The sequence below is a fragment of the Myripristis murdjan genome, chromosome 8, assembly GCF_902150065.1.
Source record: "Myripristis murdjan chromosome 8, fMyrMur1.1, whole genome shotgun sequence".
NCBI lineage: Eukaryota > Metazoa > Chordata > Actinopteri > Holocentriformes > Holocentridae > Myripristis > Myripristis murdjan.
Genome location: NC_043987.1, coordinates 5,143,065 through 5,170,925, shown reverse-complemented (window position 1 = coordinate 5,170,925; position 27,861 = coordinate 5,143,065). Strand labels below are relative to the sequence as shown.

General features: G+C 40.0%; 1 protein-coding gene across 4 annotated transcripts; it reads right to left on the bottom strand.

Annotated features, from left to right (window-relative positions):
* Positions 1-643: 643 nt before the first annotated feature.
* LOC115363473 (histone acetyltransferase KAT7-like) lies at positions 644-22,083 on the bottom strand. Of its 4 annotated transcripts, none has more exons than XM_030057711.1 (16): positions 21,935-22,083; positions 19,886-20,030; positions 18,137-18,364; positions 17,995-18,042; positions 17,119-17,397; positions 13,172-13,254; positions 12,349-12,435; positions 10,753-10,851; positions 10,159-10,269; positions 9,060-9,251; positions 7,686-7,775; positions 7,323-7,463; positions 4,574-4,667; positions 4,131-4,277; positions 1,910-2,016; positions 644-1,689 (listed from the first exon to the last, which is right to left on the bottom strand). In XM_030057711.1, the coding sequence occupies exons 1-16, from the start codon at positions 21,947-21,949 to the stop codon at positions 1,591-1,593; spliced, it is 1,965 nt and encodes a 654-aa protein (XP_029913571.1). In that variant the 5' UTR covers positions 21,950-22,083; the 3' UTR covers positions 644-1,590. The 4 variants fall into 4 exon arrangements, with proteins under 4 accessions (XP_029913571.1, XP_029913572.1, XP_029913573.1 ...); XM_030057712.1 differs by having other exon boundaries at positions 10,180-10,269; XM_030057713.1 differs by lacking the exon at positions 17,995-18,042 and having other exon boundaries at positions 17,119-17,400.
* Between the last annotated feature and the right edge of the window lie 5,778 nt (positions 22,084-27,861).

The window sequence follows — 27,861 nt, the reverse complement described above, 5'->3', positions numbered from 1 at the left end:
AAACCCTCTGTAGTTGGTCACGTGACCTGACGATGTCAATCCCCCTATTCTTAGAAACTTTATGCATTTTGGGCACGGGGCTCGTCCTGTCTAATCACAGCCAGCTGGTCAGTGTCTGCGGAGACGCACAGCGAGAGTTAACATGCTGTCGACCTCTGTTGTGTCGACTGCTCTGACAACATAATGAAGTGAAACGCAGGTTGAGTGCAGGCTGTCGGAGATTCAGTTACCCAGTGTGCCTGGTGCTCTGCACTAATCAAGTGTCCGTGAGTAGGTGTGCTACTATCTACAATTAGTTTGCCTTTTCACATAGTAAATGAGGCCAAGGAAGCCAGTGACGTGGCTTCCTTGCAACGCAGATCAGCACAAGGTAATTGAGAAGGAGGTCATATCAGAGGCTGCACCGTATTGCATGTGTTTTAGCTGCCTTCTCTGTTGAACCAAAATCCCACAGGCAATGAATGGGAGTCAATGAGAAAATTTAAAACCTAGATGTGATTAAAAATAGACTTTACTGACTCATAGTGTAAAGGCAGCAAGGAATGTAAAGGCAGAAATGAGTGGAAGCATGAGATGCAATTTCAAATGCACCAATCGCTTCAAAGGGCCAACATGTGCTAGAAGTATGACAAACCATGTTAGACCTGTTTTCTTGTTACGATTCTGGGACTTCTTGGTTTTTTTTCGTTTTTTTCTTTTTGTTAAACCAGAGTCACGTCATTAAAAATTGTTCAGCTGTATATGGATAAAATATGAACATTTATGGTCTTGCTGGTTCTCAGATGCATGAGGCAACCCGACCTTAAAAACTGATAATGTTACCTATGGCAGTGTGGAAACACTCAAAGTTCCTTGATGCGCCACAAATTCAGCAAATTAGGAGTGTCTTATTATTCGAATCCACCCAGTTCCAGTGCGTTTAGTCCTGGATACTTCTTCCTATTCAGCTGAGATAATCTGAGAACATCTATAGCCACGTAAAAGAGTAACAAAACCCCAAAACCCAATCTGTGTGAACCCAGAGCTCTAATGGTTAAAAAGTAGGGTGCCTGGTCTTTGGTGCCAGGTGATGTCACCACTCTCCTTTTCACCATTAGAGGTTTGGATTAGGGGTTTTGTTCCCTGTTCCCATAAATTCCCATTGTTAACGGTTCTGTGAATTTGTTTATAATGCATAATTTGAAGTGTCCAGTTCTATGGTCCCTCTTGAATCCCTCAGTATAAACTCTACAGTTACCTTGCATTTTCAAAAACTATAGCCAGGTTTTACACAATAAATACCAATTCTCATAGTTGATTATAATATTCTATCCAGATTGATGCACATTAGCTATATTTTTTGCACAATCTGTGTACTTTTCAAAGAATAAGGTCTAAAACTAAAGCATCATATTGGCGAGTTAAGTTGATAGAGAGCGTTGAACCCAGAGCTCCTGATGATAGCTGACAGTAGCTGCTAAAAAGCGGTTTGCAGAACAGTGTGTGAGGGTTTAGGTTCAGAGTGTGTGCATACCAGTGTGCACAGGAGTGCACAGTGTGTGTAGGTGTGTGTGCGTGTGTTTGGGGGTTGAGGTGTGAGAGGAAGCTGTTCTACGTCCCTTTCGGTGGCGTCCATTTTAAGGCTGTGGGGTCGATGGTCTTGCTGTTGCCACGTTTGGTCTCCTTGGCCTTCCAGTCATCAATAAGGTCCTGAAGAATGAAATATCATTTCAGCGTGCTATGTGACTCCTCCGTGTTTCAACAGCCCAAAAAAACTTCCAATCCATCAATTTTCTTCTTTCACTGACATTTCAGAGAGTCAATGCAATCAGCCACCAAATGAATGAGGAAAGGATGGTAGATTTCAAACCAAATGCCAGAAAAATGGTGAGAAATTATGACTTGAAAGTTTTAGCGGGGTGTTTCTTACCTGTCTCTTTAAAACCAGGTGCTTTCCCTTCCAGTATTTGAGCATCTGGAGGGACTGCAGCGTGCTGACGATGTCCACTGGGTTCACCGCCGTCTCCTGACTGATCTCTGCAAACAGGAATCATGAAAACGGGACGATGCCATTAGACTCATGCAATTAAAACTACTCTGGGTAAAATGTTCAGTCCAGTTTTACAATACATTATATTGTTCTGATTGTTTTTTAATTTTTTGGTGCACATCAAGTGGCTATTTTGTCTTCCATCATGTACAGCAAAGGAAGTATTTTAAAGAGAATCAAAATGCTGAAAATATCTACCTGATTCAGTGACTAACCTCCAGGGTTGAACGATACAGTTAAAAAAACTTAGCAAATCAAAGAGTAGATTCAAGGGAAAAGAGCATCCACACACTCATGTCTGTGCAGATATCTTATTTTATTAAGCAAATACTCAGAGACTCAAAGTTCACTGAATGCCTTGACTGCCTGACTGAAGGTTTGTTTAATAAAGTAAGACATCTGTGTAGGCATGAGTGTGTGAATGCTCATCTCCCTTCAGTAATTTACCAAGTAAAAATGCCATATAGATGCTGATCCCAGTGTTACTAAAATCATTAAGATACTAAGACTGTCTTCCTTTTCTCCATTCATCTCATTATGGCTGCTTGTTAAAATAGCTATTAGTTTAAGCCCTAGACAGAACAGTATTACTTTTTTTTTTTTTTTTTTTTTACCATATTATCATCATTGCCATCCGAATCTGTTTGAATGTATGCTAAATATTAGTATGCAATGACGGTATTTTTTCCAAATTCTGTGCCTTTCAAATTGCACTGGATCATTAACGAGTCCAAAATTCCAAAATTTTAACTCAATTTTGCTCATCAGTGATACTAAAGAACTAAAGAACAGTAAAATCATGACTATTGCAATCAGAGCAGAGCTGCACACATGTAAACCTCTACAACATAAATGTGCAATATTCTGAGCACACTGTATGGTATCAGTGCGACTGAATCAGGACAAACTGGCAGCACTCTGAGGCTGTAAATGTCAGCAGTGTTAACAGTCCTGATTTAATACGAACAGTGTGAATCCTCTGTCAACAGCAGGGTGGGAAAGCAGGAAAACGGCGGTGGGTTGACCATATCTGACTAACAGTTAGACAGTCACGATTTCACGACTTTAATTTCCTCTCCTTTCAGTTTGAAAGGACACTGACCAAAGGCATCAGTTGGAAAATATGCTGATAATCCTGATAAGTCCTAACTGATTAAAAAAATTACTAATTAAAGGGATTAAAGAATAAGTTCAGTATCGCCTAATAGTTTGCTCACTTGAACTGGGACCTCTTAATGTCTGAATTTGAATGGCATTCACGATGCCAGCTCAGGAAATATGGATGCTCTTTGCATGGTATTCCTTATGTCAGAGAATACTGAGTTTCTTCTTCTTGTGGACATTCGTTTATCCCTAGTTCACATGGTGAATGCCATGTCACAGGTTGACATTTTTCAAGACAGACATTCCAATGTCTGAGTTCAGGCAAACGCAGCATTAGCCGAGTTAGCACCAGAAAAGTGCAGATACGACTATGCAAAGCAACATATTATCGTAAACTCTACATAAAAAGTGTCATGTGCAACTGTTTTTTGGATGGCCAATTTCAAGACGTATTTGACTGCGCTTTGAGCTTCTTGTTTTCAAAAACTACATTTAAGTGTTCCCAGTTCAGTTTCCCAGCAACAGAATGGTAAGTTTCTCACTACTAGGTAGGTAGGTAGATACTTTATTCATCCCGCAGGAAATTCACAACTAAAGCTTGCGTGGAAGTTGTCCAGTGTATGACTGTGGGTATTAAAATTTTAACATGGTCAGGGTTGAAAAATACCACACCTATCTTATCATGGTGGACATATTTTGAGGGATATAGGTGAATGATATATTATAAAGGATCAAGAAAAAAAGTCCCGACTTCTCCATTGGAAAGTTTGCATAAAATTGTATGACAAACAGCCTTGGAAAAATTAACGAATGCACATACATAGATAAAAGCCCCATGTGAAAAGTAGGGGCATCAACTGACTAGAACACAAACTGTGGGCTTTTATTGTTGTTTGCTCAAACGCAGTCACAATCCACACTCAAATCCCTCTCTTTTCCTGTCTCTCTTAATAAATGGAAAGAACCCAGCATTTGGAGTGTGTGTGTCAGTGCTGACCTTTGATGGAGATTTCCTTGCCCTGGAAGTTGTTCAGGTAGCGCAGCAGCACTTCCTTCCAGTAACTACGGTAGCTGATAAGGCCCAAATCAGACAGTGGTCGCTCCGGTGAGCCAACTTTCTCCTCCACTTTGGATAGCAGGTAACCTGCGGGACACAGCAGACAGGGCTGTTGGCTTGTTTTATGTATTCAATCACTTGTTTAGTTTTGTGGGTGAAATTTCCATTTTGCATTTCCTTCTTTAGAAATACAGGTATACAATAATAAAATTACATTATTAATGACTGAAATCAAACAGCAAGAAGCTGGGGTGTTTTTCTCTGAATGGAAGCTGCTGTGCAAAATCGCTAGCAAGTGTGTGCAGAACACAAGGTTATGAGCCACTCATGCATACATTACATAAATATAAATGGACACACACAAACAAGATGAGTATACTCACTGAAGTCTATAAGCATCTTGCCGTAGCCCTGCCGCATGTACTGTGGCATGGTGAGGATGCAGGACACGTTGTAGTTCAGAAAGGAGTTCTTCTCCTATAGAACAGAAATAAATACAGTTACCACCAACTTCAGGGATTGACTGATATTGGCTTTTTGATATGGATTTTTTTTTTAAACTACAGTTGCTGGTAGCCAATGTTTGGTACCAATGTCCAACTTCACATTTTTCCTTTCCCATGCCAAAAATTCTAAGCATTTCCCCTAGGCATTTCTCCTGAGATTTTATTTACCAAGGAATATTATCACTGAAATAAATGCATAACTAGAAACCACTAGGTAGAGAACATACATCCACCAACACTATGTAACTGTCAAATTATGTTAGTTAACCTTCTGAGATATCCTGCTAGCAAACAAACAAACATGAGCAGTCAGAGACAGCAATCAACATACTGCACAAGGCTGCATGCTTCTATGATGCTTTGTTCCAGAGCTGCTGGCCAGAATGTAAATTCTGACCTTTGGGCGACCTTGAACTCTGACTTAGATACTCCAAAATTTAATCAGCTGATTCTTTACTCATTATTAGTCCCTCCAGGAAGTTACATTACAATTATTTCATGAGTCATTAGACAAACATACCAACAAATGGTGGTGAAAACATAACCTCTGTCCACCTGGTGGTGGAAGGAAATGGACAAAGAAAATAAAAAATTTAGAGCTGAAACGATTACTCGAAGTAATCGAGTACCTCGATTCTTTTTTTGCCTCGGGTAATTTTTCCTGCCTCGAAGAATCGTTTAATAAATAAATAAATAAATAAAAGTATAAATCCGCGGTGTTTCGCACGGACTATTTTTAATGTGGCACAACCGGCGCAATGTGCTTAAGTCACGCACGCAAAGGAAGGAGGAGGAGGCGGGCGTATTTTGATAAGTAGCGGCAAGATGTCAGAAGGGAAGCGAGGATGAGGAAAGCAGCCCCATATCGCCGGTGTGTGTGTGTGTGTGTGCGTGCGTGCGTGCGTGTCTGAGGCGCACACACTCACTGGCGCTGTCTGAGGTGTAGCGCGGCGAGAACTCAGTTAAAACAACAGCGCGCTGACATAGATTGTGTCACAAAATGAAGAGTGGCCACTCTTAGTGGCCACTCTTCGTGTATTTTCACTGGCTAACAGCAGCACACTGGCTTAGCTTGTCTATTCAGAGAAGAGGTATCACTTCGGCTTATTTTTCAATCTATGTTGATACTACTGCTCATTCATTGGTAGCTGAATTGTTAGGTCTATTTGATAAGCAATTTACATTTTTAAAATAATAATAATGATTTAACATATTGTTAATAAAAAAAAGCCAACATGATGCAGGTCAAAGACTAAAAAAAAGACTATTGACTAAAACTAGACTAAAATACTTTGTAATTTAGTCCACTAAAACTAGACTAAAATGCCAAGACTGTTTGTCGACTAAAATGTGACTACACAAAAAAGAATACAAGTTGACTAAATATGACTAAAACTAATAAGGGCATTTGACACATGACTAAGACTAAAACTAAAACTAAATTGAAAAATAGCCGACGAAATTAACACTGGAAGAAAGCGAACAGAAATGTGTTACAATATTAAAACGAACTATTTCATTCCAAAAACCACGTGACATGCAACACGTGGAGATAGATTTGTCGCATTGCCACAGACATCCGATTACGGCCACTGCTGTTAATTTCCAATGCGATGTTGTGCTGTGTGTGTGTGTGTGTGTGTGTGTGTGTGTGTGTGTGTATATATATATATATATATATATATTCATAATTGCTCTTTATCTTGGCAAAAACGCATTTTATCCGATTACTCGATTACTCGATAAAATTTTTGGTCAAATACTCGATTACTAAAATATTCGATAGCTGCAGCTCTAAAAAAATTCATCACAGGTTTTATAGAATATTTATGTAACTGTGGTCACTTCATTATATTTGTGGTTTACAACAACCCAATATTTGATAATATTTGATAATATTTAATAAAAGGCCAAATGCAATACTGCCAAGAAGTTAAACAATTCCGCTTAGAAATAGTGCTGTGAGCATGAAAAAATGGGTGTTTCATATCATATCACTATGCAGACTACAGTGCATATCATATAGAGCCATGGATCTGAAACCTTCACATGGTGTTAGTCAGATGTTTTTGTCTTGTCACTTTTCTCTCCCTGATTTTATCCATCATTTTATGGAACAGGTAAGTGTTATTTCTTTAGGACCTTCAGCATCTGGATACTCGCCTCAGAGTATTTCTCCAGTAGCACACACCCATCAAGCTACAAGATCATAAACTACAGATAATATGATAAGCAGTGTTATTCTTAGTCTTACATATTGTCAAATCTATATAAACTATATAGTCTTCTCAAATAGCATGGTGATTTGATTCTCACTATTGCCCTGATGTAGGATTCCCATGCCTTTTCATAACTAAATATCTTCACTGAAAAACCATCATGTGTGAAACAAGTTGGAAAATACATTCTTGTGCATTCCTCTAAAGTGATCAATCTGTACAATGTCTACATATTCCCTAACTTCCCCTGAAAATCCAACAGTTCCACTGACTTCCCTATAAATGCACTTCTGTCTGAAATACCTGAAATGTACCTAAAATTTCCATGACATTCCAGACATTGTGTGATCAGTGGGAAGCTGACTGTGGCTGTATGGTAGCTGAACGCTTGCTGGCTTGCTGGTTACCTTGGAGAAATATCCGACCAGGTGGCAGCCCGTGTTGTCGGCCTCGGTCATGACATAGAAGAGGAAAGGTTCGACGTCATAATACAAAGTTTTGTGGTCCAGGAAGAGTTTAGCCAGGAGACACAGGTTCTGACAATAAATCTGTGTGCAAACACATCACATGTATTACAATACATCACAACACATTATGGTGTAATATACTGTGGTGGTGGCAGCTTAAGTTACAGGGCTGTCAATAACATTAACACTCCAAACAACATTATGTACAGGAGAAATATGAAGTGTTGCCCATTCCACTTCATGGTCAACTGCTTTTCCTGTCATGGTTTTGAGAGGAGAAGGACTTCTGTAGTGCTGTCTCACCTTGTTCTTCTTCCCGTCCACCTCAAACACAGAGATGTTTCCCTTCCTGTAGATCTCGTCACCTGGCGGGTGCTTCCACACACACTTGGCCTTGATGAGACAGAGATAAATGACCACAATTATGGCTGTGAGTGGTGATGTCACCTGGGATTTTGGATATTGCAATATTGTGATATGGTGTGACGTGTGAGTGTTGTCTATTCGTGGTTTTAAAGGCAGCATTACAGAAAAGGGATGCAATGTTCTGGACTTACTGACATCTTGATTTGTTGTTATTAAATTATTGACTTATTGATTAATTACTTATTAAAGGCTGATTATCAAAACATCTTTGTGTAAATATTTTGTGAAAGCACCGACTGTCATCCTTACTATATCGGATCAATATTGATATTCTTTAAAATAGACATTATAAAAGCCAACACTGAACTCTGAGACAAGCCACTACTAACCGTGGCTGATATGTTCATCGTCAGACTGTAACATGTATGTGTGAAATGAAGGTTGATCTTAAAGCAAAACATTTTAAAAACTGCACTCACATTTGCACTACGAGAGTTACATCTTAATGCATCTGAAGGTACATGTAAGAACATCAGAGATATCCATGACGACATAAAAAGGCAGGAAAATAGACGGCTGGAGAATCTTTACCAGAAATAAATGTGGGCTGCAAGACACTGTGATATAAAAAGCAGGAACATCTACACATCTGACAAAGTGAAATTAAAGATTTTGGGCTACCTGGAACTGAACTATGGAATTAACAAACAAAATAACCAAAAACAAGCAAGAACTACTACTACCAACCCTAACTTATCAAAACAAAAAAAAAAAAAAAAATCTATTACTGACTGAACTTGCTGATGAATGTTCTGAATTTATGAATGAGCAGTACCAAATACAGACACCAAGAAACCAGGAGTTACGATCATGATGTCAAACTGCATTCTTTAAAGCATGTGTGATGAAAACAAAACATACAGTATTTGGCATATTTTATTAACACTGTCCTGCATTAATGTAACAGTCAACATGCAGGTGGGTCCAACTTCCTGTGACCGGCTGGAAGTGCAAATATGGTACAACAACATAAGAAAATAAAACTGACATGAGTGCCAGACTTATTCACATCTACGCAAATGCACTGCCGGTCTCATTCACATCAACACACAACTACACAATTCATGGTGTTTGCCTTATTTATTTATTTATTCATCCATTTATTCAACACATTCCTTTACAGCTGCCTCGGCTGAATACCACTAGATGTAAGGAATGACACTTTTATTTCTTTGTACTGAGGATTTTTCAGACTTTTCTAGACCCCTAGATGCAAAACAAGACAGACAAGAAAAGTCACAGCTGTCTTACCATGTGCCTGCGCAGAATGGTCTGGCTCTTCATGTACTTGAGGCAGAACTCACACATGTAGAGCCTCCCCAGGCGGGCATACTCCTCCGGGTACGGAGAGTGGTACCACGTGTCCAGCTCGTAGCGACCAAAGACGATGGTTTTGATCATGTTGCTCCCCTCTGACACCTGGCCCGCCAGACGCAGCTTCTCCTGCACGGGCCAGGATAGGAGATAAAAGGAGGAGGAGATGAGGAAGAACAGGGAGAGAGAGAGGGGAAGTGATAGAAAGAGGGGGGTGGAAAAGGAGGTGAAGGAAGGAAAAGAGAGAGGAAAAAAAGAGAATGGTATGATTGATGAGACAACAGAAAGCACCAGCAGAGCCAAAGATGACACTTGGGAAAACCTCAGTGGAGGTCAAGGAAAAAAAAAAAAAAACACTCAATGAAAATCGGAACTGAGTCTGGTGATAAGTGAAACTGCAGAATAACAAAAGATGGAAGAAGGAAATTCATATGAGGAACCCAAAACAAAAGGCAAGATTTGTGTGTACGAATCCAGACTCCTTGGGAAATGGCACAGACTGGTGACAGGGTGTCTGCATGGACTTTTCAAGACCTTTAAAATACAAGGTATTTTGAAATATAAGACCAATGTTGCAAATGAGCATGAAAAGATAAACAAACAGGCTCTTTTTTCATTGGAAAGACAGTCAACATACCATAATAAATGCAAGAGAAAAAGAACTGAGGATTTAAAGGTTTGGCAAATTTAGGGACCTTGAAATTAGGTTAACTTCAAGAGGTTTGAACACCTTTTCAGGACCTGCAGACACCCGCAGTGAATCCCCCCACCCCAAAAAAAGCATCTTTAATTACCCTCAGCATGCAAACAGCAAACCCTTCTGAATGTGTCACAGCGAAACAGGATGCACAACGGACGCAAAGAAAATGACGAAAGCGATTGTCCAAACTACCAAAAATAACCGAGACTCCTCCTGTGGCTGCAGAGGAGGAAGAGGAAGGATAGGGGCCGAGGAAGAGAAGAAGAGGACAAGAGAGTAAAGGGGGGGGGGAGAGAAGAATACAGGAGGAGGGTGGCAATGAGTTTTCTCTCTTACAAGGTCGTCCGAGGCACGTGCCTGCGCTTTCCTGAACAGCTCGAGGTCGTAGTCGCTGGTGATGTTTTCCAGTAGCGGCTCCCGGCTCGTCCCGTGGCTCTGACGGTGCTCCTGGTGGTGGAAACACAGGAGGAAAGAGATTTTTCTAAATTATTAATCTATTACTAAGAATTTCAAAGATTCTTTAATGGAAAAACTTTAATGGAAAGACTTTAATGGGAAAAAAATTGATTTAATAAATATTACAATTAATGAAAAGATTAAAATATTTGAAGATGAATTCAAATAATTACTTTTTTTTCATAAAACAACTGAATGCATTAATTTGATAACTGGTAAAAATAAATGGACTGCACTGATTTGACAAATGAGTGGAATTATTTGCTTAGCATATCAGACTATTTTTGAAAAGAGGAAATATGTATGTAACATACTGCATGCGGCATTTGAATAGGAGTTTTGCAAAGAGAAGAATTTCTGGAAGGTGTGTCCTGCTCCTTATTGACGCAAGAACTCCTCTTCCTTACCAATTCAGACACAAGAAACACACACACACACGCACTCACACCCACATGCACGTTTGTCACTACTCACCATATACTTATCCTTCTGCTCCTTATTGAGGCCAGAGTTCCTCTTCCTCCTCAGATCTGTTACCTTCTCTTTGTAGCGCAACTGACGCTCCGTGGGGGCCTGAGACCACACACACACACACAAACACAAACACAAACACAGACACAGACACACACACAAACACACAACTATTAAGTCAGAATATTTAAGCACCGATGCTGTCAGTGGTGCGCAGACAACTGAACCTGCAGAGCGCTGCAGCTGTGCACATAAAGAAATGCTGATTCTGATCTGATGACCTGTGTGCACAAGCACTTTTTGCTTGTGGAAACAGGGTCGGCACCTGGCAGGAGACTTTAAGCACCTTTGACCCAATTACTATGTATTTTGAGGAGAGGCAGTAGTACGGCTCAAACACAAAGTAGCTCACACTCCCAATGATTTGCAATGGCAAAAACATATAAACGTCCTCAATATACCTCTCACTCTTACTGTGGCTTCTTTGTTCAAACGCACAACAGGCAGAGAGATAAAATACAGCTGGCAGTACCAATATAAAGAGTATATGCAAATAGCTTTGCTGAGGAGTGCTCCTTCACTAGCACAAGTATCAAAGACAGGTGCTCATTGGATCCAAGGACATATCATAAGACTAAAGAAAGAGAGCGAAGTTCGACTTGTACTTTGCTTTGTGATTGATATGTCTGAACCAACAAATACGAAGGCACTCTGCTTTGCAAAAATTAAACAGCCTTTAATTAAACGGGCTTAGCGCCAACGTGTTTCAATTTAGTCTTCTTCGGGGCATATGAAAACAGCTCACAGCTAGGCCTATATCAAGGCTGGCATCAGCTGGGAGCCAATCAGAATAGCACTGATTAATTGACGTAGGTGCAGTCAACAGGGTAGGTGTGTGCATAGTTCAGTCAGTTCTAACAAGGCATTAATATTTTTAAGGTTAGCAAAACACTCAACAGCATAGGACACCCTCAAACAATCACACAGAATAACAGTTACACAGAGAATCACCCACGTTAAAATGGAACATATTTTGAAAGTATGATTGATTGATATGTACAAATTGTATCCATGTACATTATTTGTAAGCATGTCATAAAATATTGATAGTATTGCGAGTATTGTTCGGCAACGGATTACATCAAAACATTTTGAAAAATCTGTTTCTTAAAATACAATCAAATCAAATAACATTTTTCATTTATTTTTGCAATGTAACGCACTGGCCACACGGGGGCAACGTAACTCCATCTCTTGCCTCCTGTTAAGCAACGTTAAGACAGTGTTGCTCCACAGTCATAGGTTGGGGTTATGTTTAGGCTCATGATTGGGAAATGATGGATCCACAATTTGGTGAGATTTCAGGAAAGTGATAATGACATCATAAGTGATATGATACAACAAAATGAAAACATTTTGTTGCCGTTCTTTTGTTATGATTGTATAAGCAGTATTACTTGATTTTTGTTGGTATTTTCATTTAAAATTTGCTGTTATATATCAATTATCATCTTGAAATTTGGCAATATATTGATGACATGCTGAATTATTTGACAGTCACAGTAAAGAGTCACGCGTGAGGGTGTGTGTTTGCGTTACCTGGCTCCTTGTGGAGTGTCGGTTCTCGTCCTGTCGGTGCGACAGCGTCCTCTCCTCAGACTGCTTCTCGCGTGTTGATGCCTTGCCCTGACAAAACATCCACACTGTCTGCCAACACCAACAACAACAAGTGTCCCTGCAGCATGAGCACCTCAGCCATCACCGCCATGTCGCCGCAGGCCTCGCAGCCTGACAACTTGAGTTTTACTCTGTTAAGTTTCTTCCACTGGACAGCAGACACAACACAGTGGATCCACACTAGCATCTTAATTTGACTGAAAAACGGAGCGAAGGCATAGTTTGCAAATGCTCATTTCAACTACTGGGCACATAATGAGTGAAGGTAAGACTATCACAACCTATTCCAAGTTGTTTTAAGAGGAAATCTTATCCAAATCTTTTCCAGAGGTGCTACTAATTACATTAATTAAGGTTCTGTTCCATTTAAATGTAGCAGAGTATTTCCAGTGAGCCAGCATGAACAACAGCAGGAGACCTGGCTCTGTTACACCTAAATACAACACAACTTCATTAATGTCCATAGTATCACTTGTTTTTACCTGCTATTCATGTCAGAATGGCTGTTGTGAAAAGGGTCTACTGCTCAGGGACAGAAGCACTGTTATGTTTTTCTGTGGCTGTCAGAAAAATATAACAGACTGACATTAAGAGTCTTTTTAATGAGAAATCATGAGATCACAGACTAAAATTCAAATTGTCACAGGTTCCCCCAGAGAATCCCTTTCTGTTTCACACTTAACTCTTACCAATCAGTCCCTATTGATACAACTGTGTGAATGTGTGTGTGTGTGTGTGTGTTTACCTTGCATTCATCAGCAGAGAGGTTGTGATAGAGAGGGCAGCCTGATATGGAGAAATGTCTCTCATGCCTCCCTGTTAGATGGCCTGAGAGAAAAGAGAGAGACGGTGAGAATCAGGAGGGGGAACAAAGAATTGAGGCACCTAGAGATTTCTAGTGAAGTCACAAAGACCCAAATCACCAGGGTGGTAAGGGTTGGAGGAAGTGGTGCGGTGACTGAGCCCATACTGAACTTTATCATTTGTCCCTTCCAGTTTGAAGACCACCGTCTGTCAGCAACTGGTCCACAAATCAGTTAGTTCACAGTGGCATCAAGTTCAAAATGAACAAAATGAGCCATTCAGTGCCAGAAAAAACAAATAATTCCTCCATCTCTTGTAGACATTTGTACTCTATGGTGACATCACCTGCCACCAAAGATCAGGCACCCTACTTTTTACTTCAGAGAGTTGGGTTTGAGGAGTAGTAACTCTAATTAACACTAATTAAGGGAGAAACAGAGAAGTACTGAGATAGTGTAGGAAAAAGACAAAAAAAACTCAGGGTTACTGCAAAACAGTAGTTAAAACGTTGGACTTGTGTATGTATTGGCAGTAGGGCTGCAACAATTAGTCGACAGCGTCGACAGCGTCGACGACGTCAACAATGAAAATTTGTCAACGTGAAATTTCATTGTCGACGCGTCGCACTGTACCACTAGGGGCTCTGCCGACACTACTCAAAAGACTGCAACGCACCACAAGTGCTGGAGGCAGCACCGTCGTTACTTGCAGCTTCTACGTTCTCAACCAACAAAGAAGAATGTCATTTCTGACTCCAAGGTAAACAGAATGCAGCATGATGGCGAGTCCGATGGCGGCACCACCTAGGGTTGCCACCCGTCCCATAAAATACAGAATCATCCATTAATTGACAATGAAATGTTGCGTCCTGTACTGAACCAATACTGGACACGATTTGTCCTGTATTCATAAATGCCCCATACACGTCTGTCACACTCACACACACATCAACACTGAATAATGAACAAAATAAAACAGGAAATGTTAAGGGAAGCTAATCTAATCGTGGTAGGACCCACGTAGCGAGGAGCTGACGCGAAGTACAGCGGATAGAGCTCCACCTCCTATGGCTGCGTCTCTCTCTGTATGACTGTCTGCCTGACTGCCCACTCCTGTCATGGGTTGCCTAGTTACACACACCAACACTGTGCACTGCACGCACCAGGGCACCCGCATGTTTTAAAGATGTCGGCTACACCCGACACTCCACCACATCCCAAAAAGCAAAAACGTTTGCAAAAGTACAGATGTGAGTGGGAAGAGGCGAACCCGTGGCCTGACAGCATCAGTGGCAACGAGTACAAGGCAAATTGCAAAATGTGCGGGCGAGTGTTTTCTGTGGCTCATGGTGGACTAGCTGACGTGCGGCAACACACAGGAGGGGGTCAACATAGAATAAACATGAGAACGGACAGGAACCAAACGGCAGTGTCAAAGTTTTTCATACCTGTCACAGCTCCCGAGGTCGATACGGTAAGGGACATCATTATATGATCAACTTGACCTACACAACCTATATGGTTGTGTATTTACCAGAAGATGTCAGTGCTTTGCCTATTTGAAGAACAACTCTATCAGAAATTGGATTCATTACAGTAATAAATAAATAAATACATACATACATACATACATACGAGCCATGGTGGTCGTGGCCCCGAGGCAGGGCCGTGCGGTCCACAGGGCAGGTTAGGCAAATGCTATAGGTACCATCTTTTTTTTCCCCCATTCTATTCGAATGGGCATTAGGGCATTAAGGGCACTATGTTGTGTTGACTGACAGGAAATCAGGGTAACATTCATGGGATGCAAAATTAGAGAGAGGGGTAAAACATACCCTGGAGCCTGTAATAAGAGCTGCATCAACAGAAAGCACAGATGGTGGGTGTGACAGAAATAATCGCTGACTAGCCGACTAATCAAAAAAATAGTCGCCAGATTAGTCAACTACTAAAATAATCGCTAGTTGTAGCCCTAATTGGTAGTATATTAGTAGGACCATGCTGTATCCACTCATGCAGGCATTCAGACTGAAACTGCCCTCATGTTAGCAGTTTTCTGTAAGAGAGGGGATTTGATTTTTCCTAACCTATTACTGGTAACCGGTGTCACTTAGTAGCTATGCCTCAGGGCTGTAGAAGACAAGCGAGCGATGTCCATTTAATATTTCAGTATTGCTGTAGTCTCCAAACTACAGTGTTGTTAAGCCCATAGCTGCTTCTTTTTCCTGACGCAGCCACTGACACAATTAAACGACAAACAACAACAAAGGGTTTCTCTTTAATTTTAACATTATCCATGTTTTCAACTACTAGATGGGCTGGCTAGTAAATGTAAGTTTTGCCAAATCCCCTGGGAAAACCAAAAAAACTTCCCACTTGAAGAAAAGCCTTCTGCAAATAACTGTGTTCATATTTAAGCTGTCATTATTTGCAGTCCAAGCACCAAAGGTGCAGGAGCCCTTTTACAATGGCTTGGATTATTTATTGATTTTTTTTCTTCTTTCCTTCAATATTACAAGTATCTGAATCTCAAAACTGTAACAACCACAGCCACCAAACTCACAATATATGCCCTAAAACTCACCCACTTCTCAGGTAACAAAAATGACGTTAATTGGCCAGACGGTGGGGCTATATTAAACAATTTCATATTTTGACCTAAAACGTCATTATCAAACATTACATATTGAAAAATCTCACACCAGCACTCTGGGCTGTATAACAAGGAGTTGTCAAAGGCTTTTTGATATTCATAACCATTTTGCCGCAACGCATTTTTTTTAAAGTTTACACAAAAAGCTAACTCTCAGAAAAACAGGTGTAACTCATCAACTATTCATTGATTTACAGTAAAAAAAATGGATTTGAATGAAACTTTTCCCACATGTTCCATGGTCATATCCAATTCATTGTATGAAATTTGGACATGATTAGCAGCAAGGGACATGGTTTTTAAGCACTCATTTTCATTTAAACTAGAGTCTAAACGTCAAAAAAAATTTAATTGAACCATAGGTCGTAGAGAGCTGAAATATTTTCAGCACATCCACTGATGTGAGATAAAAGTTTACTACACTGATACCTATGGTACATCACTCAATTATTTCACAGAAAATGCTAAATCAATGAACACAGAAATACAAAACACAGATCCTCTTTAAATGCTGGATATCACATGTTTCAAAGATGATTCAGAAATGTCAAATGGTGAGGCAAACATGATAGTGAACATCTTACTATAATTGTACTGGAAATAACATTTTCTGTATTGCTAAATACACCAAGATTTGTCCTGCCCAATAAAGACGCAGGATGGCTTGAAAAGGCGAGGGGGTGGAGTGGCATCAAGAAGCAGAAGAAAGGTGACAGCCTCATGTCACACACACCTGCAGAATCACCTGAACGCAGATTATGGGAGGCCGATATACCTTTAGGAACAGAGACCACTGATTGGGATACTGTATGGGATAATGTCTTTGGGGCATCCAAAAACCCAAATCACCAGTTAATCCACTACAAGATATGTAACAGGACTAGATTGTAATTTCACATGTTACGTGTATGTATATGTATGGTTTTAATTGTTATATTGGTATGTGAGTGTGTTATTGTGTATGGGTTATTATGTGTTTGTATGTGTGAATGTAATGTATAAAAATATCATTACTTTAATGTTGTATATAATTATATATTTGAACTGAAGCTTTAATAAAAACAGTTGATTACAAAAAAAAAAAAGAAGCAGAAGAAAGGCAAAACGTGACCTCTGAATTACTTTAAATTTTTGCAAAGTGGGTCTGGAGTTGTGCTAAGTTACTTATAAAAATTTCAAGACATGTTCTGGTAGCTACAGTGAATAAGTAAAGGGTTGGTGTGTCTTCACCCTCACCCAGTGAGTTGCACCCCGGTGTGGGACACTTCATGTTGAAGTTGTAGCTCTCGTGGAAGCGCCGCCGTTTGGGCCGATGGGAAAGGTCGTGGGCGGCGGCCTCTTTGAGTGACAGCTCCTTGGCCAACCGCTCGTCCTCCTCTTGGGAAACTACAATGTCATTGCTTGGGGACACAAGGTCGTTGCTAGGGCTGGACACCTCGATGTCCGACTCCGAGGAGGGAGCGTTGCCTGTTGGGGTGCGAGGCGGGGTCTCGTCCTGCTCTGCCTGCTTCAGGTCTGCTGGGCCAATCACAAGAGGGAGAGTGAGGGGGGGTTAATAAGGAAAATAAAGAACAATTTAAGCCCCAAATGCAGAGTACTGGTTTACAGATGTTTACACATCGCTGCTCTGAATCACTATCTATAAACATGAACTTCATTTACCATGGGATTGTGACTGGTGAAGATAATATATAAATCTACCTGCACACCAGTAACTGTAGTGATACCAGCAGCTGTCTTCCAGTACTTTTCAACCTGGGACAAAAATCTTTAAAATTGAGTCAGTACTCAGCTGGAACGCTTCAGCCAGCAGCCACAAAACAGACTGCAATGTAATCGTACGGTGCACAAATGCAAAGAACAAATGGCAATTTGTGCCAGAACACAAATGGCAAAAACAAGCACTAAAAGCGCTTGTTGCCTGTGACAGGTTCAGACTGTCATCATAAGTGTCTGACAAGATAATGAAAAGGATCCCTTATTGTTTCAGCTCTCACAGCTTTGTACCATCAAACCATCAGAAACCAAAGAAAAAAATGCTGCTCCTTGTGTTAGAAATCCATATCAACCTTTTCCTCAGTTCAAAATCACTCCACTGGCTCACTGACTCACTCGTGAAAATTCCTGCCTCATTTCCTTTCTTCACTTCTCCTCTGGCAGCTATTAGGGATGAAGAGGAATACAACAAGCAGCATCTAGTTTTTACGAGTGAACATATCCTCACTAAATACATTCCTGTTACTGCCACACTCACCATTGACCTCAGTGTCAGAGCCAGACGACCTGCTCTGCCGCAATGGGTACTTCTTGGCTGTGGTGTTTGACGCCCCCTGCTGGCTGCGAGTCACCCTGCGCCCGGAGGAGAAGACTGATGCTGCTGTTGCTCCCTCTGCTGCTGCTGCTGCTGGCTCTGCCGCTGAGTCCAGGCCTTCCTCTGGACCCAAGGTTGTGGGAGAGCTGCTCTGTACTGGGCTGCAGTTATCTAGAATTAAAGGGAGTAGATTTCAAGACAGTTATGTCATGTGACTCTGACACAAAATTAGACTGTAACTCAATGGATGCAGGATTCTGAAAATATAAAATGTGTTTGGCATGCAACATGTGATTGTCAACATAGAATCTAGGAAGATGGCCCTCAAGGGAAACATGGAAACTTGTGAAAGCCAAAAAGTATGGCAAAAATACAAGAATTTTATAATCTGCTAAAGAGTACAACCATTAAGAACAAGATCCGCTCATCCTATCAGACTGCAACTCCAAAACAGTAAAGAAGAATGTTGTTGCTTGCTGCAATTGGTCTCTGCGGTAATAGCGAGACTAATCACAACAGAGAAAAGAAGACAGAGCCTCTGAATCCCCTTCTTTATGGGAATAACTAAGCCTGTGTGCCTATTAAGCCCATGTTACGAAGAGCACAGGGCACCAAACTTCCCCAAATAACAAAAACAGAGGAAACACTGTCAGTCTTTCTTTCTCTGTTGCAAATCCCCCCTGGCAGCCAGGGTATAAAGAGGTCACAGAGGGGTAGGGTGTGTGTGTGTGTGTGTGTGTGTTGGTGGGGGGTGGGAGGAGCAGGCTGTCTGAACCCATTCATACTTTATGACTGCCCATAAACAATAGCTGCTGTTGAACTGGGGGGGGTGGGAGGAGGTGTCTAAAATCACCATGTGGTTCTTCCTTCAAATTACATCTGTACGTGTCAAACCACATCAATCTGAAGCCATGCAGATTATTGAAATTGACCTTTTTCATTACATGATACCGCATGGGAGAGCATTAGACTAAATAAGCTGTAGAGGCATGAAATACTGCATATGATGAAAAGAAACAAGTGATTGCCCAACTTCACCAGTGGCTACAAGCTGAAGAAAAAATAAATTGGTTTAATTATGCTGCTACAGAATGAAAAACAAACAATATTGCTACCTTACTTAAAGTTCATCACATGCTTAGAGATGAAAAAATAAACATAACTGGAGGGGAAAAAATGAAATGATACAATTATACACAGTTGCCTCTGCCATGTATGAAAAAAATAAATCTGAACACTGTAAAAATTTTATTTACAAGAGGTGAAAACATGAAATTTAAAGAATAAATTAGTGTAACGTCAGGGGTGTTTCAATGATCTAATGTTTAAAGCCGAAAAAAGCAACTTCAGTAAATTTTTGCTAAATCAAACTTTGATACTGTAGGTCTTACACTGAAAATAAAAGTCACCTCTCAGATAAATTAACAACCCTGTACATCAGTTGTTCGTGTTTTTTAACTTCAGTAAAATTTTAATTATCTGGAAAATGTCAGCACTTTAGACAGAATAATCCCGTCAAAAGGAATTATCTGTACACCAACTCTAAATTCACCTGCAACTGCTAATTTAGCAATTTAGAAGGCCAAGAAATAAACTGTGAATATAAACGGGTTTGTTGTTATAAATGTTTTTCAGAAACAAACAAACACAGAGAATGTAAATAACAGCATATCAGTGAATGTTGTTGTGTACCTTGTGAGCTCTGACTGAGGCGCAGGGACGCGCGAGTCAGGCGCGTGCTGCTCCGCCTGTGCGCGCTCTCGGATCCTTCGGTGGGCTCGAGGTCGGCGGAGAAATCCGAGTCCTCCGTCCCGTCCGAGCTGCTGCCTGCGGTCCTCTGCACACAACAGCGCACAGTAAAATTACAAATAAGCAACGATTACGATAATCGACTAAATCTGATCGAAAATCGCGAGACACGCTTGCGACGTTATAAACCAAAGCTTGTGACAAATAAGTTGCGGGTGTTTTCTTTACCAGGGGATAATTCAACAAAGATCCCATCGTGGGGGGAGGAGTAAGCCACCATCCCCCCTCCTCCACCGGCTCTCCACAGCCTCCTGTCCCACTGAGCCGATCGGTTCCTCAGCTAAATATCCGATGACCTATAATCACCCTCACTATACTTTGGATTCACCGGGCGAACCCAGAGGAGCCTACAGCCGAGTGCGCCTGCCTCCCATTGATTCAGTGAGGTTAAAAAAAATCATCCGCTGATTGTCATTTTGCGGAAAGCACCTCTCGGATATATTCACAATGTGTGGATTCAGAAATACGCTCGTTAGGTCTGCTCTGTTGTTAAAAAAAATAAAATAAAATAAATATATATATGTATGAAGAGCAGCCCACAAAAAGCTCATCAGATGTCCCACATGAACCGCGGCGTGTTTGTTTACATTACATTTTGCTTTCTAGCACCGAGTTTGGCTGCCTAACTGCCTCCCAAACGACTGCCCTGCTGCAGAGAGGAGAAGCATATGGGAGCATGAGGAGGAGGGGCACACCCCAAACCCCTACAGTGGAGAGGTCAGGGGGAAAAACACAAGTAAAGCAAAACAACAGCCTTGGTCATTATATCTTATTATATATCACTGTATAAATACCAAATATCAGGAAATAGGATTTAACAATAATAATTATAATTATAGTGATAATACTGGCGATACAAATAAAAATACTACTTATATCAAAATCAGAAATGGTTTATTGATCCCAGGGGGAAACTGGGTCAGCTGCAGTTGCTCAAATTCTCAAGAGAAGACTTAAACTATAAGAAATAGAAAAGGGAAAAAAGTGAAATATGTTTTTTTTTTTTTTTTTTTTTTTTTTTAAAAAGGATGCGCACTGTGTATATTCATATTAATCCTACTTGTGCATTAATCGGAGTTGCAAGTGCATTATGTGCACTAAGTCTAAATATGTGCATAAATCCTACAAAATATTACAATACAGAAATATGAAATTGGGCATATATGTGTGTGTGTGTGTAACGATATACACCTAAATAATAAACATAATATTGATCATGAATAAAATTACTTTGATTAGTACTTCTAGAGGGTGAGAAAATAAACAAACAGGAAAAAAAATAAGAAGATTCCGTCATCAGCAGCGTGGAGCACATTATATGGAAAGCACATCGCTCAAGTTCACAACAAGAACTGGGCTTCCTAATTTGCATACAGCCAATCAAATCACAGGAGGGGCGTGGCTCCTGAGACTTGGACCAATGAACACAACGCTTATCTTGATTTCATCCAATCACGGCGTTGTTTTGGTTCGGACGCCTTGTCGCTTCCAGAGGACAGCTTGTTCTCTTTTCTCCGTGCAAGCTGCACACCAAGCCGTCCTCCCCGGTGTCAACACAAACATAGCTCAACGTTTGCACCGTTTACAGGCACTGCGCGCGACGGCTGCCCGGCCCAAAGCCCGCGCGCTTCTCCCGTTTAACGCTCATGTAGCACCGAAATCCAAAACTCCGAACAACGTTAGCTAGCTTACTTTTAGCAGCAACAACAATAACACAGTTGCATGCGTTTCGCTTCGCCACACCCCCCAACAAGAGTTAAATATACTGTAGAACCGTTTTTATTGGTTTTAACATGGTTATATCCGCAAGTTTGTTTGTTCACAACCTGTTACAGCCTCGGCGTTAGCTAACATTAGCTGTGACGTTGTGACAATCAATGTCCGAGCTGCCTTCTGCTAAGTGGCTAACGTTACAGGAAACATTTGCCTTACCTTCCTGCGGGGCATTTTAACATGAGTAACGTATCCCTGTCGGAAGACTGTTGTTCCACAGTTTAAGGGCAATTCAACGCGTTATGTATTCCAAAAAGCAATAAATCACTTGTGATAAGAGCCAACTCAGCCTAAAAGAGCGCATCAGTTCCTCCGCACTTCCTTGTGTGCAGGGCGCATGCGCGTTCGTTGTTAGTGTCCAGTTTCAAAACCTGTCCGTGTGGAAACCGCACGTGGACTCAACCCGGGGAGTCAGGATCATCACATCCTAAGCGTGAAGCAACCCAGCCAGATAAACTCTCATAAATACAGGGTGACACAAAAAAAACGGGAACGTTTTAACAATCCAATAAAACCAAGAGTGATGGAAGAAAAACATTTTATTCATAGTAACTGAAACCTGAAAACATGCCATTTAAGAAACAGTGATGGAATTTTCATTTTTTAAAAATTGTGCTGCCACTTGCTCATGTCTGCCAATATGCACTTCAGAAGTTCCCGTTTTTTTTGGGTCACCCTGTATTTGTAACGCTCATCTTGCATAAAATAGCCATAGCACCGACATTTCCAACTGCAAATGAATGGATGTCAAGTTATTAGCTTTATTTCAACACCTGTCCAACTTGAAATGGCCTGGTTCCATAAACCCCAAAGGACACTAGGACAACTCTTCCATTCAAACTCAAACTTTATTTTTATGTTCTTGTTTGGTGATTTGTTGGTTGGAGTAAATCTTTGTGTCTTGAAAACCTTCAAGACACAAAAGAAACAAATTAGTTACAAGTTAGTCATAAAACAAAACAAAGCATCCATAAGTTTCTGCCATTTTTTCTTAAAGTGATCAAAATGATTAATCAATTAATCAAAATAGTTACTGATTAAACTAAACCCAGAATTATCCTCCAACCAATTTTCTTAGTGGAGTACTTTTTACAGTGTGTCAGTCAACTTAAAGGATAGAAATCAATCGATCAATGACTATTTTAACTGGTTTTTAATTCTTAACTATTTAATTGTTTTAACTTAACTATTTAACTATTCTAATGTTTTATAGTTAAACATTTTACATTTAATAATTTGTAATATATAACTTCTGCAAAATTGCTCAAACACTTCATTTTCTTTTTAACAAACAACTTAAAAGAGCTGCACATTTCCTAAACCCAAATCCAAACTGAAATACATGCTGCCACTGTCTGCATGCCTGGCAATTAAGCAAACAATTCCTACAATTAAGAGAAAAAAGTATGTTCTCTGTAATTTATATATACATTTACAAGATGCACAGAGTGAGGAAGTAATTGCCAATTTTGATTATCGATTAAGTCATTTACCAAATTGAAAAGTCAAACAATTAATTAGTTCATGAACAAACACAAATATCACTAACATCAACAACATTCTGGGACTTGTAGTAGAGTAGTGATGAGATGAACTGAATAATCCAGAGGTTTTGCTTCTCTGAGATTTATCTCAACAATGTAAGACCTTTAAATCCTGTTAATCAGTCAGGTGCCTGTATATGCATGGCCTACAGTTTGACACACATTTATTGTTTACTGGGTAAGTCCATATGTTTAGGTTGTTTGCACTGCAGTGCTTAAACAGTGTTTATCCCTCACAAGGATATAAGCTGTAGGGTGGAAAAACAAACAAACAAACAAAAAAAAAAACACGATTCCACTGTCAAAAAATATCAATAATCAAAACTCCAGCTGGATGTCTTAACAACTATGAGAAATTTAATTTTGCATAACCTGACCTGAACCTACTAACTATCCACCTCCTTTCATTATTTTCTCAGAAACTGCCATTTTCTTATTGTTGAATGTGCAAGGTGCCACCCTTTGTCTGCTTTTCCTATCTCTCACTGTTTCTGACTTTGATAACAAATGATTTTTTTGTTTGTTTTTCAGCTTCACTCATACTCGTTAGATCGATACAGTTGTGATTTGATTCTTCCTTAGGTAATTCGGCAAACCTCTTGTTACCCTCAACCTATACATGAGCTGGAACCTATAAAAGAATATTATTGCTTATGTGTCTACTCAATACATGGAATATTTCAGATAATATCATCTGAATGTTGATTTAAAAAAAAAAAAAATAACTTGAATAACTTGAATCTTCAGACCACATCCCTCAACAGTTGTACCCCTGTACCTGTCATAAAATTAAAATAATATTTATTTCTTACAGGATAAACTACAACATGATTACACTCAGGGCTGTATTTATAGTCAATGAGGTGGGTATACTATTAAGATGGGTGGATCACTTACACTTAATAAACTGCTGGCAATCATGAACAATTCCCGCCACCGTCTGCACAGCACAATCACTCAGCAGAGGAGCACGTTCACTGGCAGACTGCTGTCTCAGTCCTGCTCAACGGACAGACTGAGGAAGTCCTTTGTCCCCCAGGCCATACGGCTGTTCAGTGCCTCCCAGTGTTGGCGAAGCACAGCTGACCCTGAGGCATGACATGGCCTCCCAGCTCTCACACCAGCTTTCACACCTGCTCAGTGTGCGGACCACTGGGCGACTGGACAGTTACTGGCTATACATACACTACTTCAATCTACCCTCCTGAACAGTTGGAATACTGCTATTTGTTGTCTACCTCACCTTAATAGTATTATTGTCATCACTAATTTGTCTTTTATTTTATACATGGAGAGAATGCCAAGAGTGTGCAAAGCAGTAATCAGAGCAAAGGGTGGCTATTTTGAAGAAACTAGAATATAAAACATGTTTTCAGTTATTTCACCTTTTTTTTGTTAAGTACATAACTCCACATGTGTTCATTCATAGTTTTGATTCCTTCAGTGAGAATCTGCAATGTAAATAGTCATAAAAATAAAGAAAACGCATTGAATGAGAAGGTGTGTCCAAACTTTTGGCCTGTACTGTATATATATATATATATATGTATATATACACACACACACACACACACACACACATATATATATATATATATATATACATAGTATTATTATTATTATTTTATTAATCTCACTTATTTTACTTGTAATATCACTTTGTTCACTAATTTCAGAATATCGCACTATGTATATTATCCAGTTTTTAGCCTTTATTATTATTAGTATTAGTAGTTGTAGTATAGTACTATCACTGCTACTGCTACTAGTACTACTACTATTACTACCATTATCATCATAATCAGGCGTCATCACCAGGTTTTTTGGCACTACATGTAGGCCTATAACTGTTTGCACACTTAACTTGAGCAAGGTCACTTTAATTTCACTTGAATTTTACTTGAATCTCTGTGTCATTTTTGCTTTTTACTTGATTTTGACATTGGTGTTTTTGGTGGTGGTTTCACTGTACTGTACTGCACAAGCTACTGGATGTCTGAATTTCCCTTGGGATCAATAAAGTATCTATCTAGCTATCTATCTATCACTGAGGATGAAAGGGATATACTCTCCTATATATCACAATGGATATTTAGCTGATAGGTAGATATACAGTAAACTGCCAGAAAAAGAGGTGGGTACACTTCATAAACCTACATATACTCCCTACCACACCACTGATTAGACTGACCCAAAGTCATGTAGGTTATGATATGCACAATGTGTCTGTCCTGTTTAAGGATGTTGAGTGATCAGCAGTCTGAATAGATCTGAATATGTATTTTATCATGGACAGGGCTGGCCTGTAAGACAATAAATAAATTAGTTTAAGTGAGCAAAAAATCAATAGGTAAGTCGGTAGGTACAGTAAATGCTCTCTCAAATGTGCGAAATGACAATGAGATACAACAGCAGCAAATAACGATTGGGTTTTGCGTGTGAATATGGGTAAGTTTTCCGCTTCAAGGTCACAAATCAGTAGCAAAATTAGTATTGCTTTGATTGAATATGTCAGATAGTTCCAATTCCACTTCCTAGTGTGATCAGAAAGCCGCTCAAGCGTAATTAATGTCTTATTCCATTTTTGGAAATAGTCTTTGTAAACTTGGCAGGTCTTAATGGCACATGCCAGAAAAGCTGGACACATACCGATGCGATGCCACATCCAAACTTTGTCCACAAGTCTCAGTTCAATGAGCTTTCCATCACAAGGTGGAGGGTATTGTTCTGTATTGTACTGGACTGTATTGCATTGCATTATACTTGAAGGCTAGAACAAGAGTTTGACTTTGCTTGTTTGGCCATTTGAGACTTCCCAAGAATACAGAAGCTCTCTCCAACACGTGTTGCTGGACACATCCCTTCTGAAACAAAATATAAGGCAATATATGGAAAAATATTATGTAACATATTAAATTATACATTTCCATATTTGGGAAACTAGTTCTTATATTTTTCAGTAGGCTGTTCATGGTCCATGTATGGCTATATATTGATACATATAAAAATGTATTGCAATGAAGACAAAAACTGCACTATATTTTTTATCAAATAATTTTATTGAAATACTCATTTCATTCATTTCTCATTTTATGTATAACTCGTGAATTTTAAATAAAGCTTTGTTTGGTCACTTACACATCTTTTATATGAATATATGTGTGATGGTGTAAATGAGAAAAGTATTTACTGAAAAAATCGTAAGATTGTAGGATTTTGTGACAATTGGATGCCTTGTTTAAGTCATTTTGGCAACATGAGAGGAGGACAAGGGGATGTGACATTAATACCTTAATGGACCGAGGGGTCATTTTCAAACTTTATGCCTGTGTTTATGTATTTCACACAAATTTACACTTATACAGTTCTCCATCAGACATGAACACGATCCGCAAAACACTGATGTTTTGGTGTTACATTAGGTAAAACATTATGGGCTCTTTCCATGTGGGTGACACCTCTGTGCAGATGACCACGCAGGGATGTTGGGGACAAGGATGGGCAAAACTTGAGAAAGGCAACACTGAATAACTTTAACATTTGAAGTGACTTTGCTATATAAAATGCCAAAGAATCAGTATGCTGTCTTTGCTTGGACTAAGGAACAAGACAAAGATGCACTCAGCATCGTGCCAACAAATTGGATAACTGACTTTGACCCAGCAGATACTTCCAGAACATATCTTGTGGAGTGTCATGTGGCTAAGACAAAACCTGTCAGTGGATGGCATGTTGAGCCTGCAGTGGTGCTGAAAGTAGCAGGCAAGTTCAGCCCTTAAACTTAATTTTAACAGTCACCATAACTTACAGAGGAAATTCTTAGACCAGCATGCTAGTTAGTGCAATTGGCACTGGGACCTTTTAAAAGTGGACTTGCCAAATGACCACAGGAGATGCCGGAAACCCAAACGCCTGTTCTTTGATGAAGATGAGGATTCACCTACTCCCTCTGGGGACTCAGACTGGGAAATTTCAAGAAAAGTAAGGGAACAGCTCCACAATGCACTTCGTGTGGAAACTGGATTGCATATATTCTCAAATTTGGCAGCAGAACCACAAAGTATAAGCCTGAGTTTCTCTAGTATTTTTTGGGATTTTTGCTTTATGTGACAGTCACATTATAGAAAGACAGGGGAGAGAGAGGGTATGACATGCAACAAATGGCCTGAGGTCGGATTTGAATCCAGGACACTGAGATCCAGGCTCAGCCTTGACACGTGGTACGCACTCTTATCCGGTGAGCTATGTGGGCACCCCTGTTTCTCTAGTTTTAAGTTCTGTATGACATCTCTCTGCTGGGAAATATAACTGGGAGACTGTGGGTTTTCCACTTTAGTAAAATCAGCCTGCGTGCCAGTAACATTATAAAGGCTGCAACTGGGTATTTAGCTCCTCTAAGGGGACTGTCTTCTCCTGGGACACCAAATGTAGCAATCAAAGGGTCAGGTTCTATCATCTTCCCAAAAACATCAGACAGAGTTTGAAAAATAGATTTCCAAAATTTACATAAATTATGACAAAGCCAGAACATATGTGCCAACA

Excerpts from the sequence above, each read along its gene's own strand:
- LOC115363473 (XM_030057711.1), bottom strand. Across the intron at positions 10,852-12,348 it reads GACACTCCACAAGGAGCCAG|GCCCCCACGGAGCGTCAGTT; the intron begins GTAACGCAAACA and ends GTGTGGTCTCAG. Across the intron at positions 4,278-4,573 it reads CAAGATGCTTATAGACTTCA|GTTACCTGCTATCCAAAGTG; the intron begins GTGAGTATACTC and ends TGTGTCCCGCAG.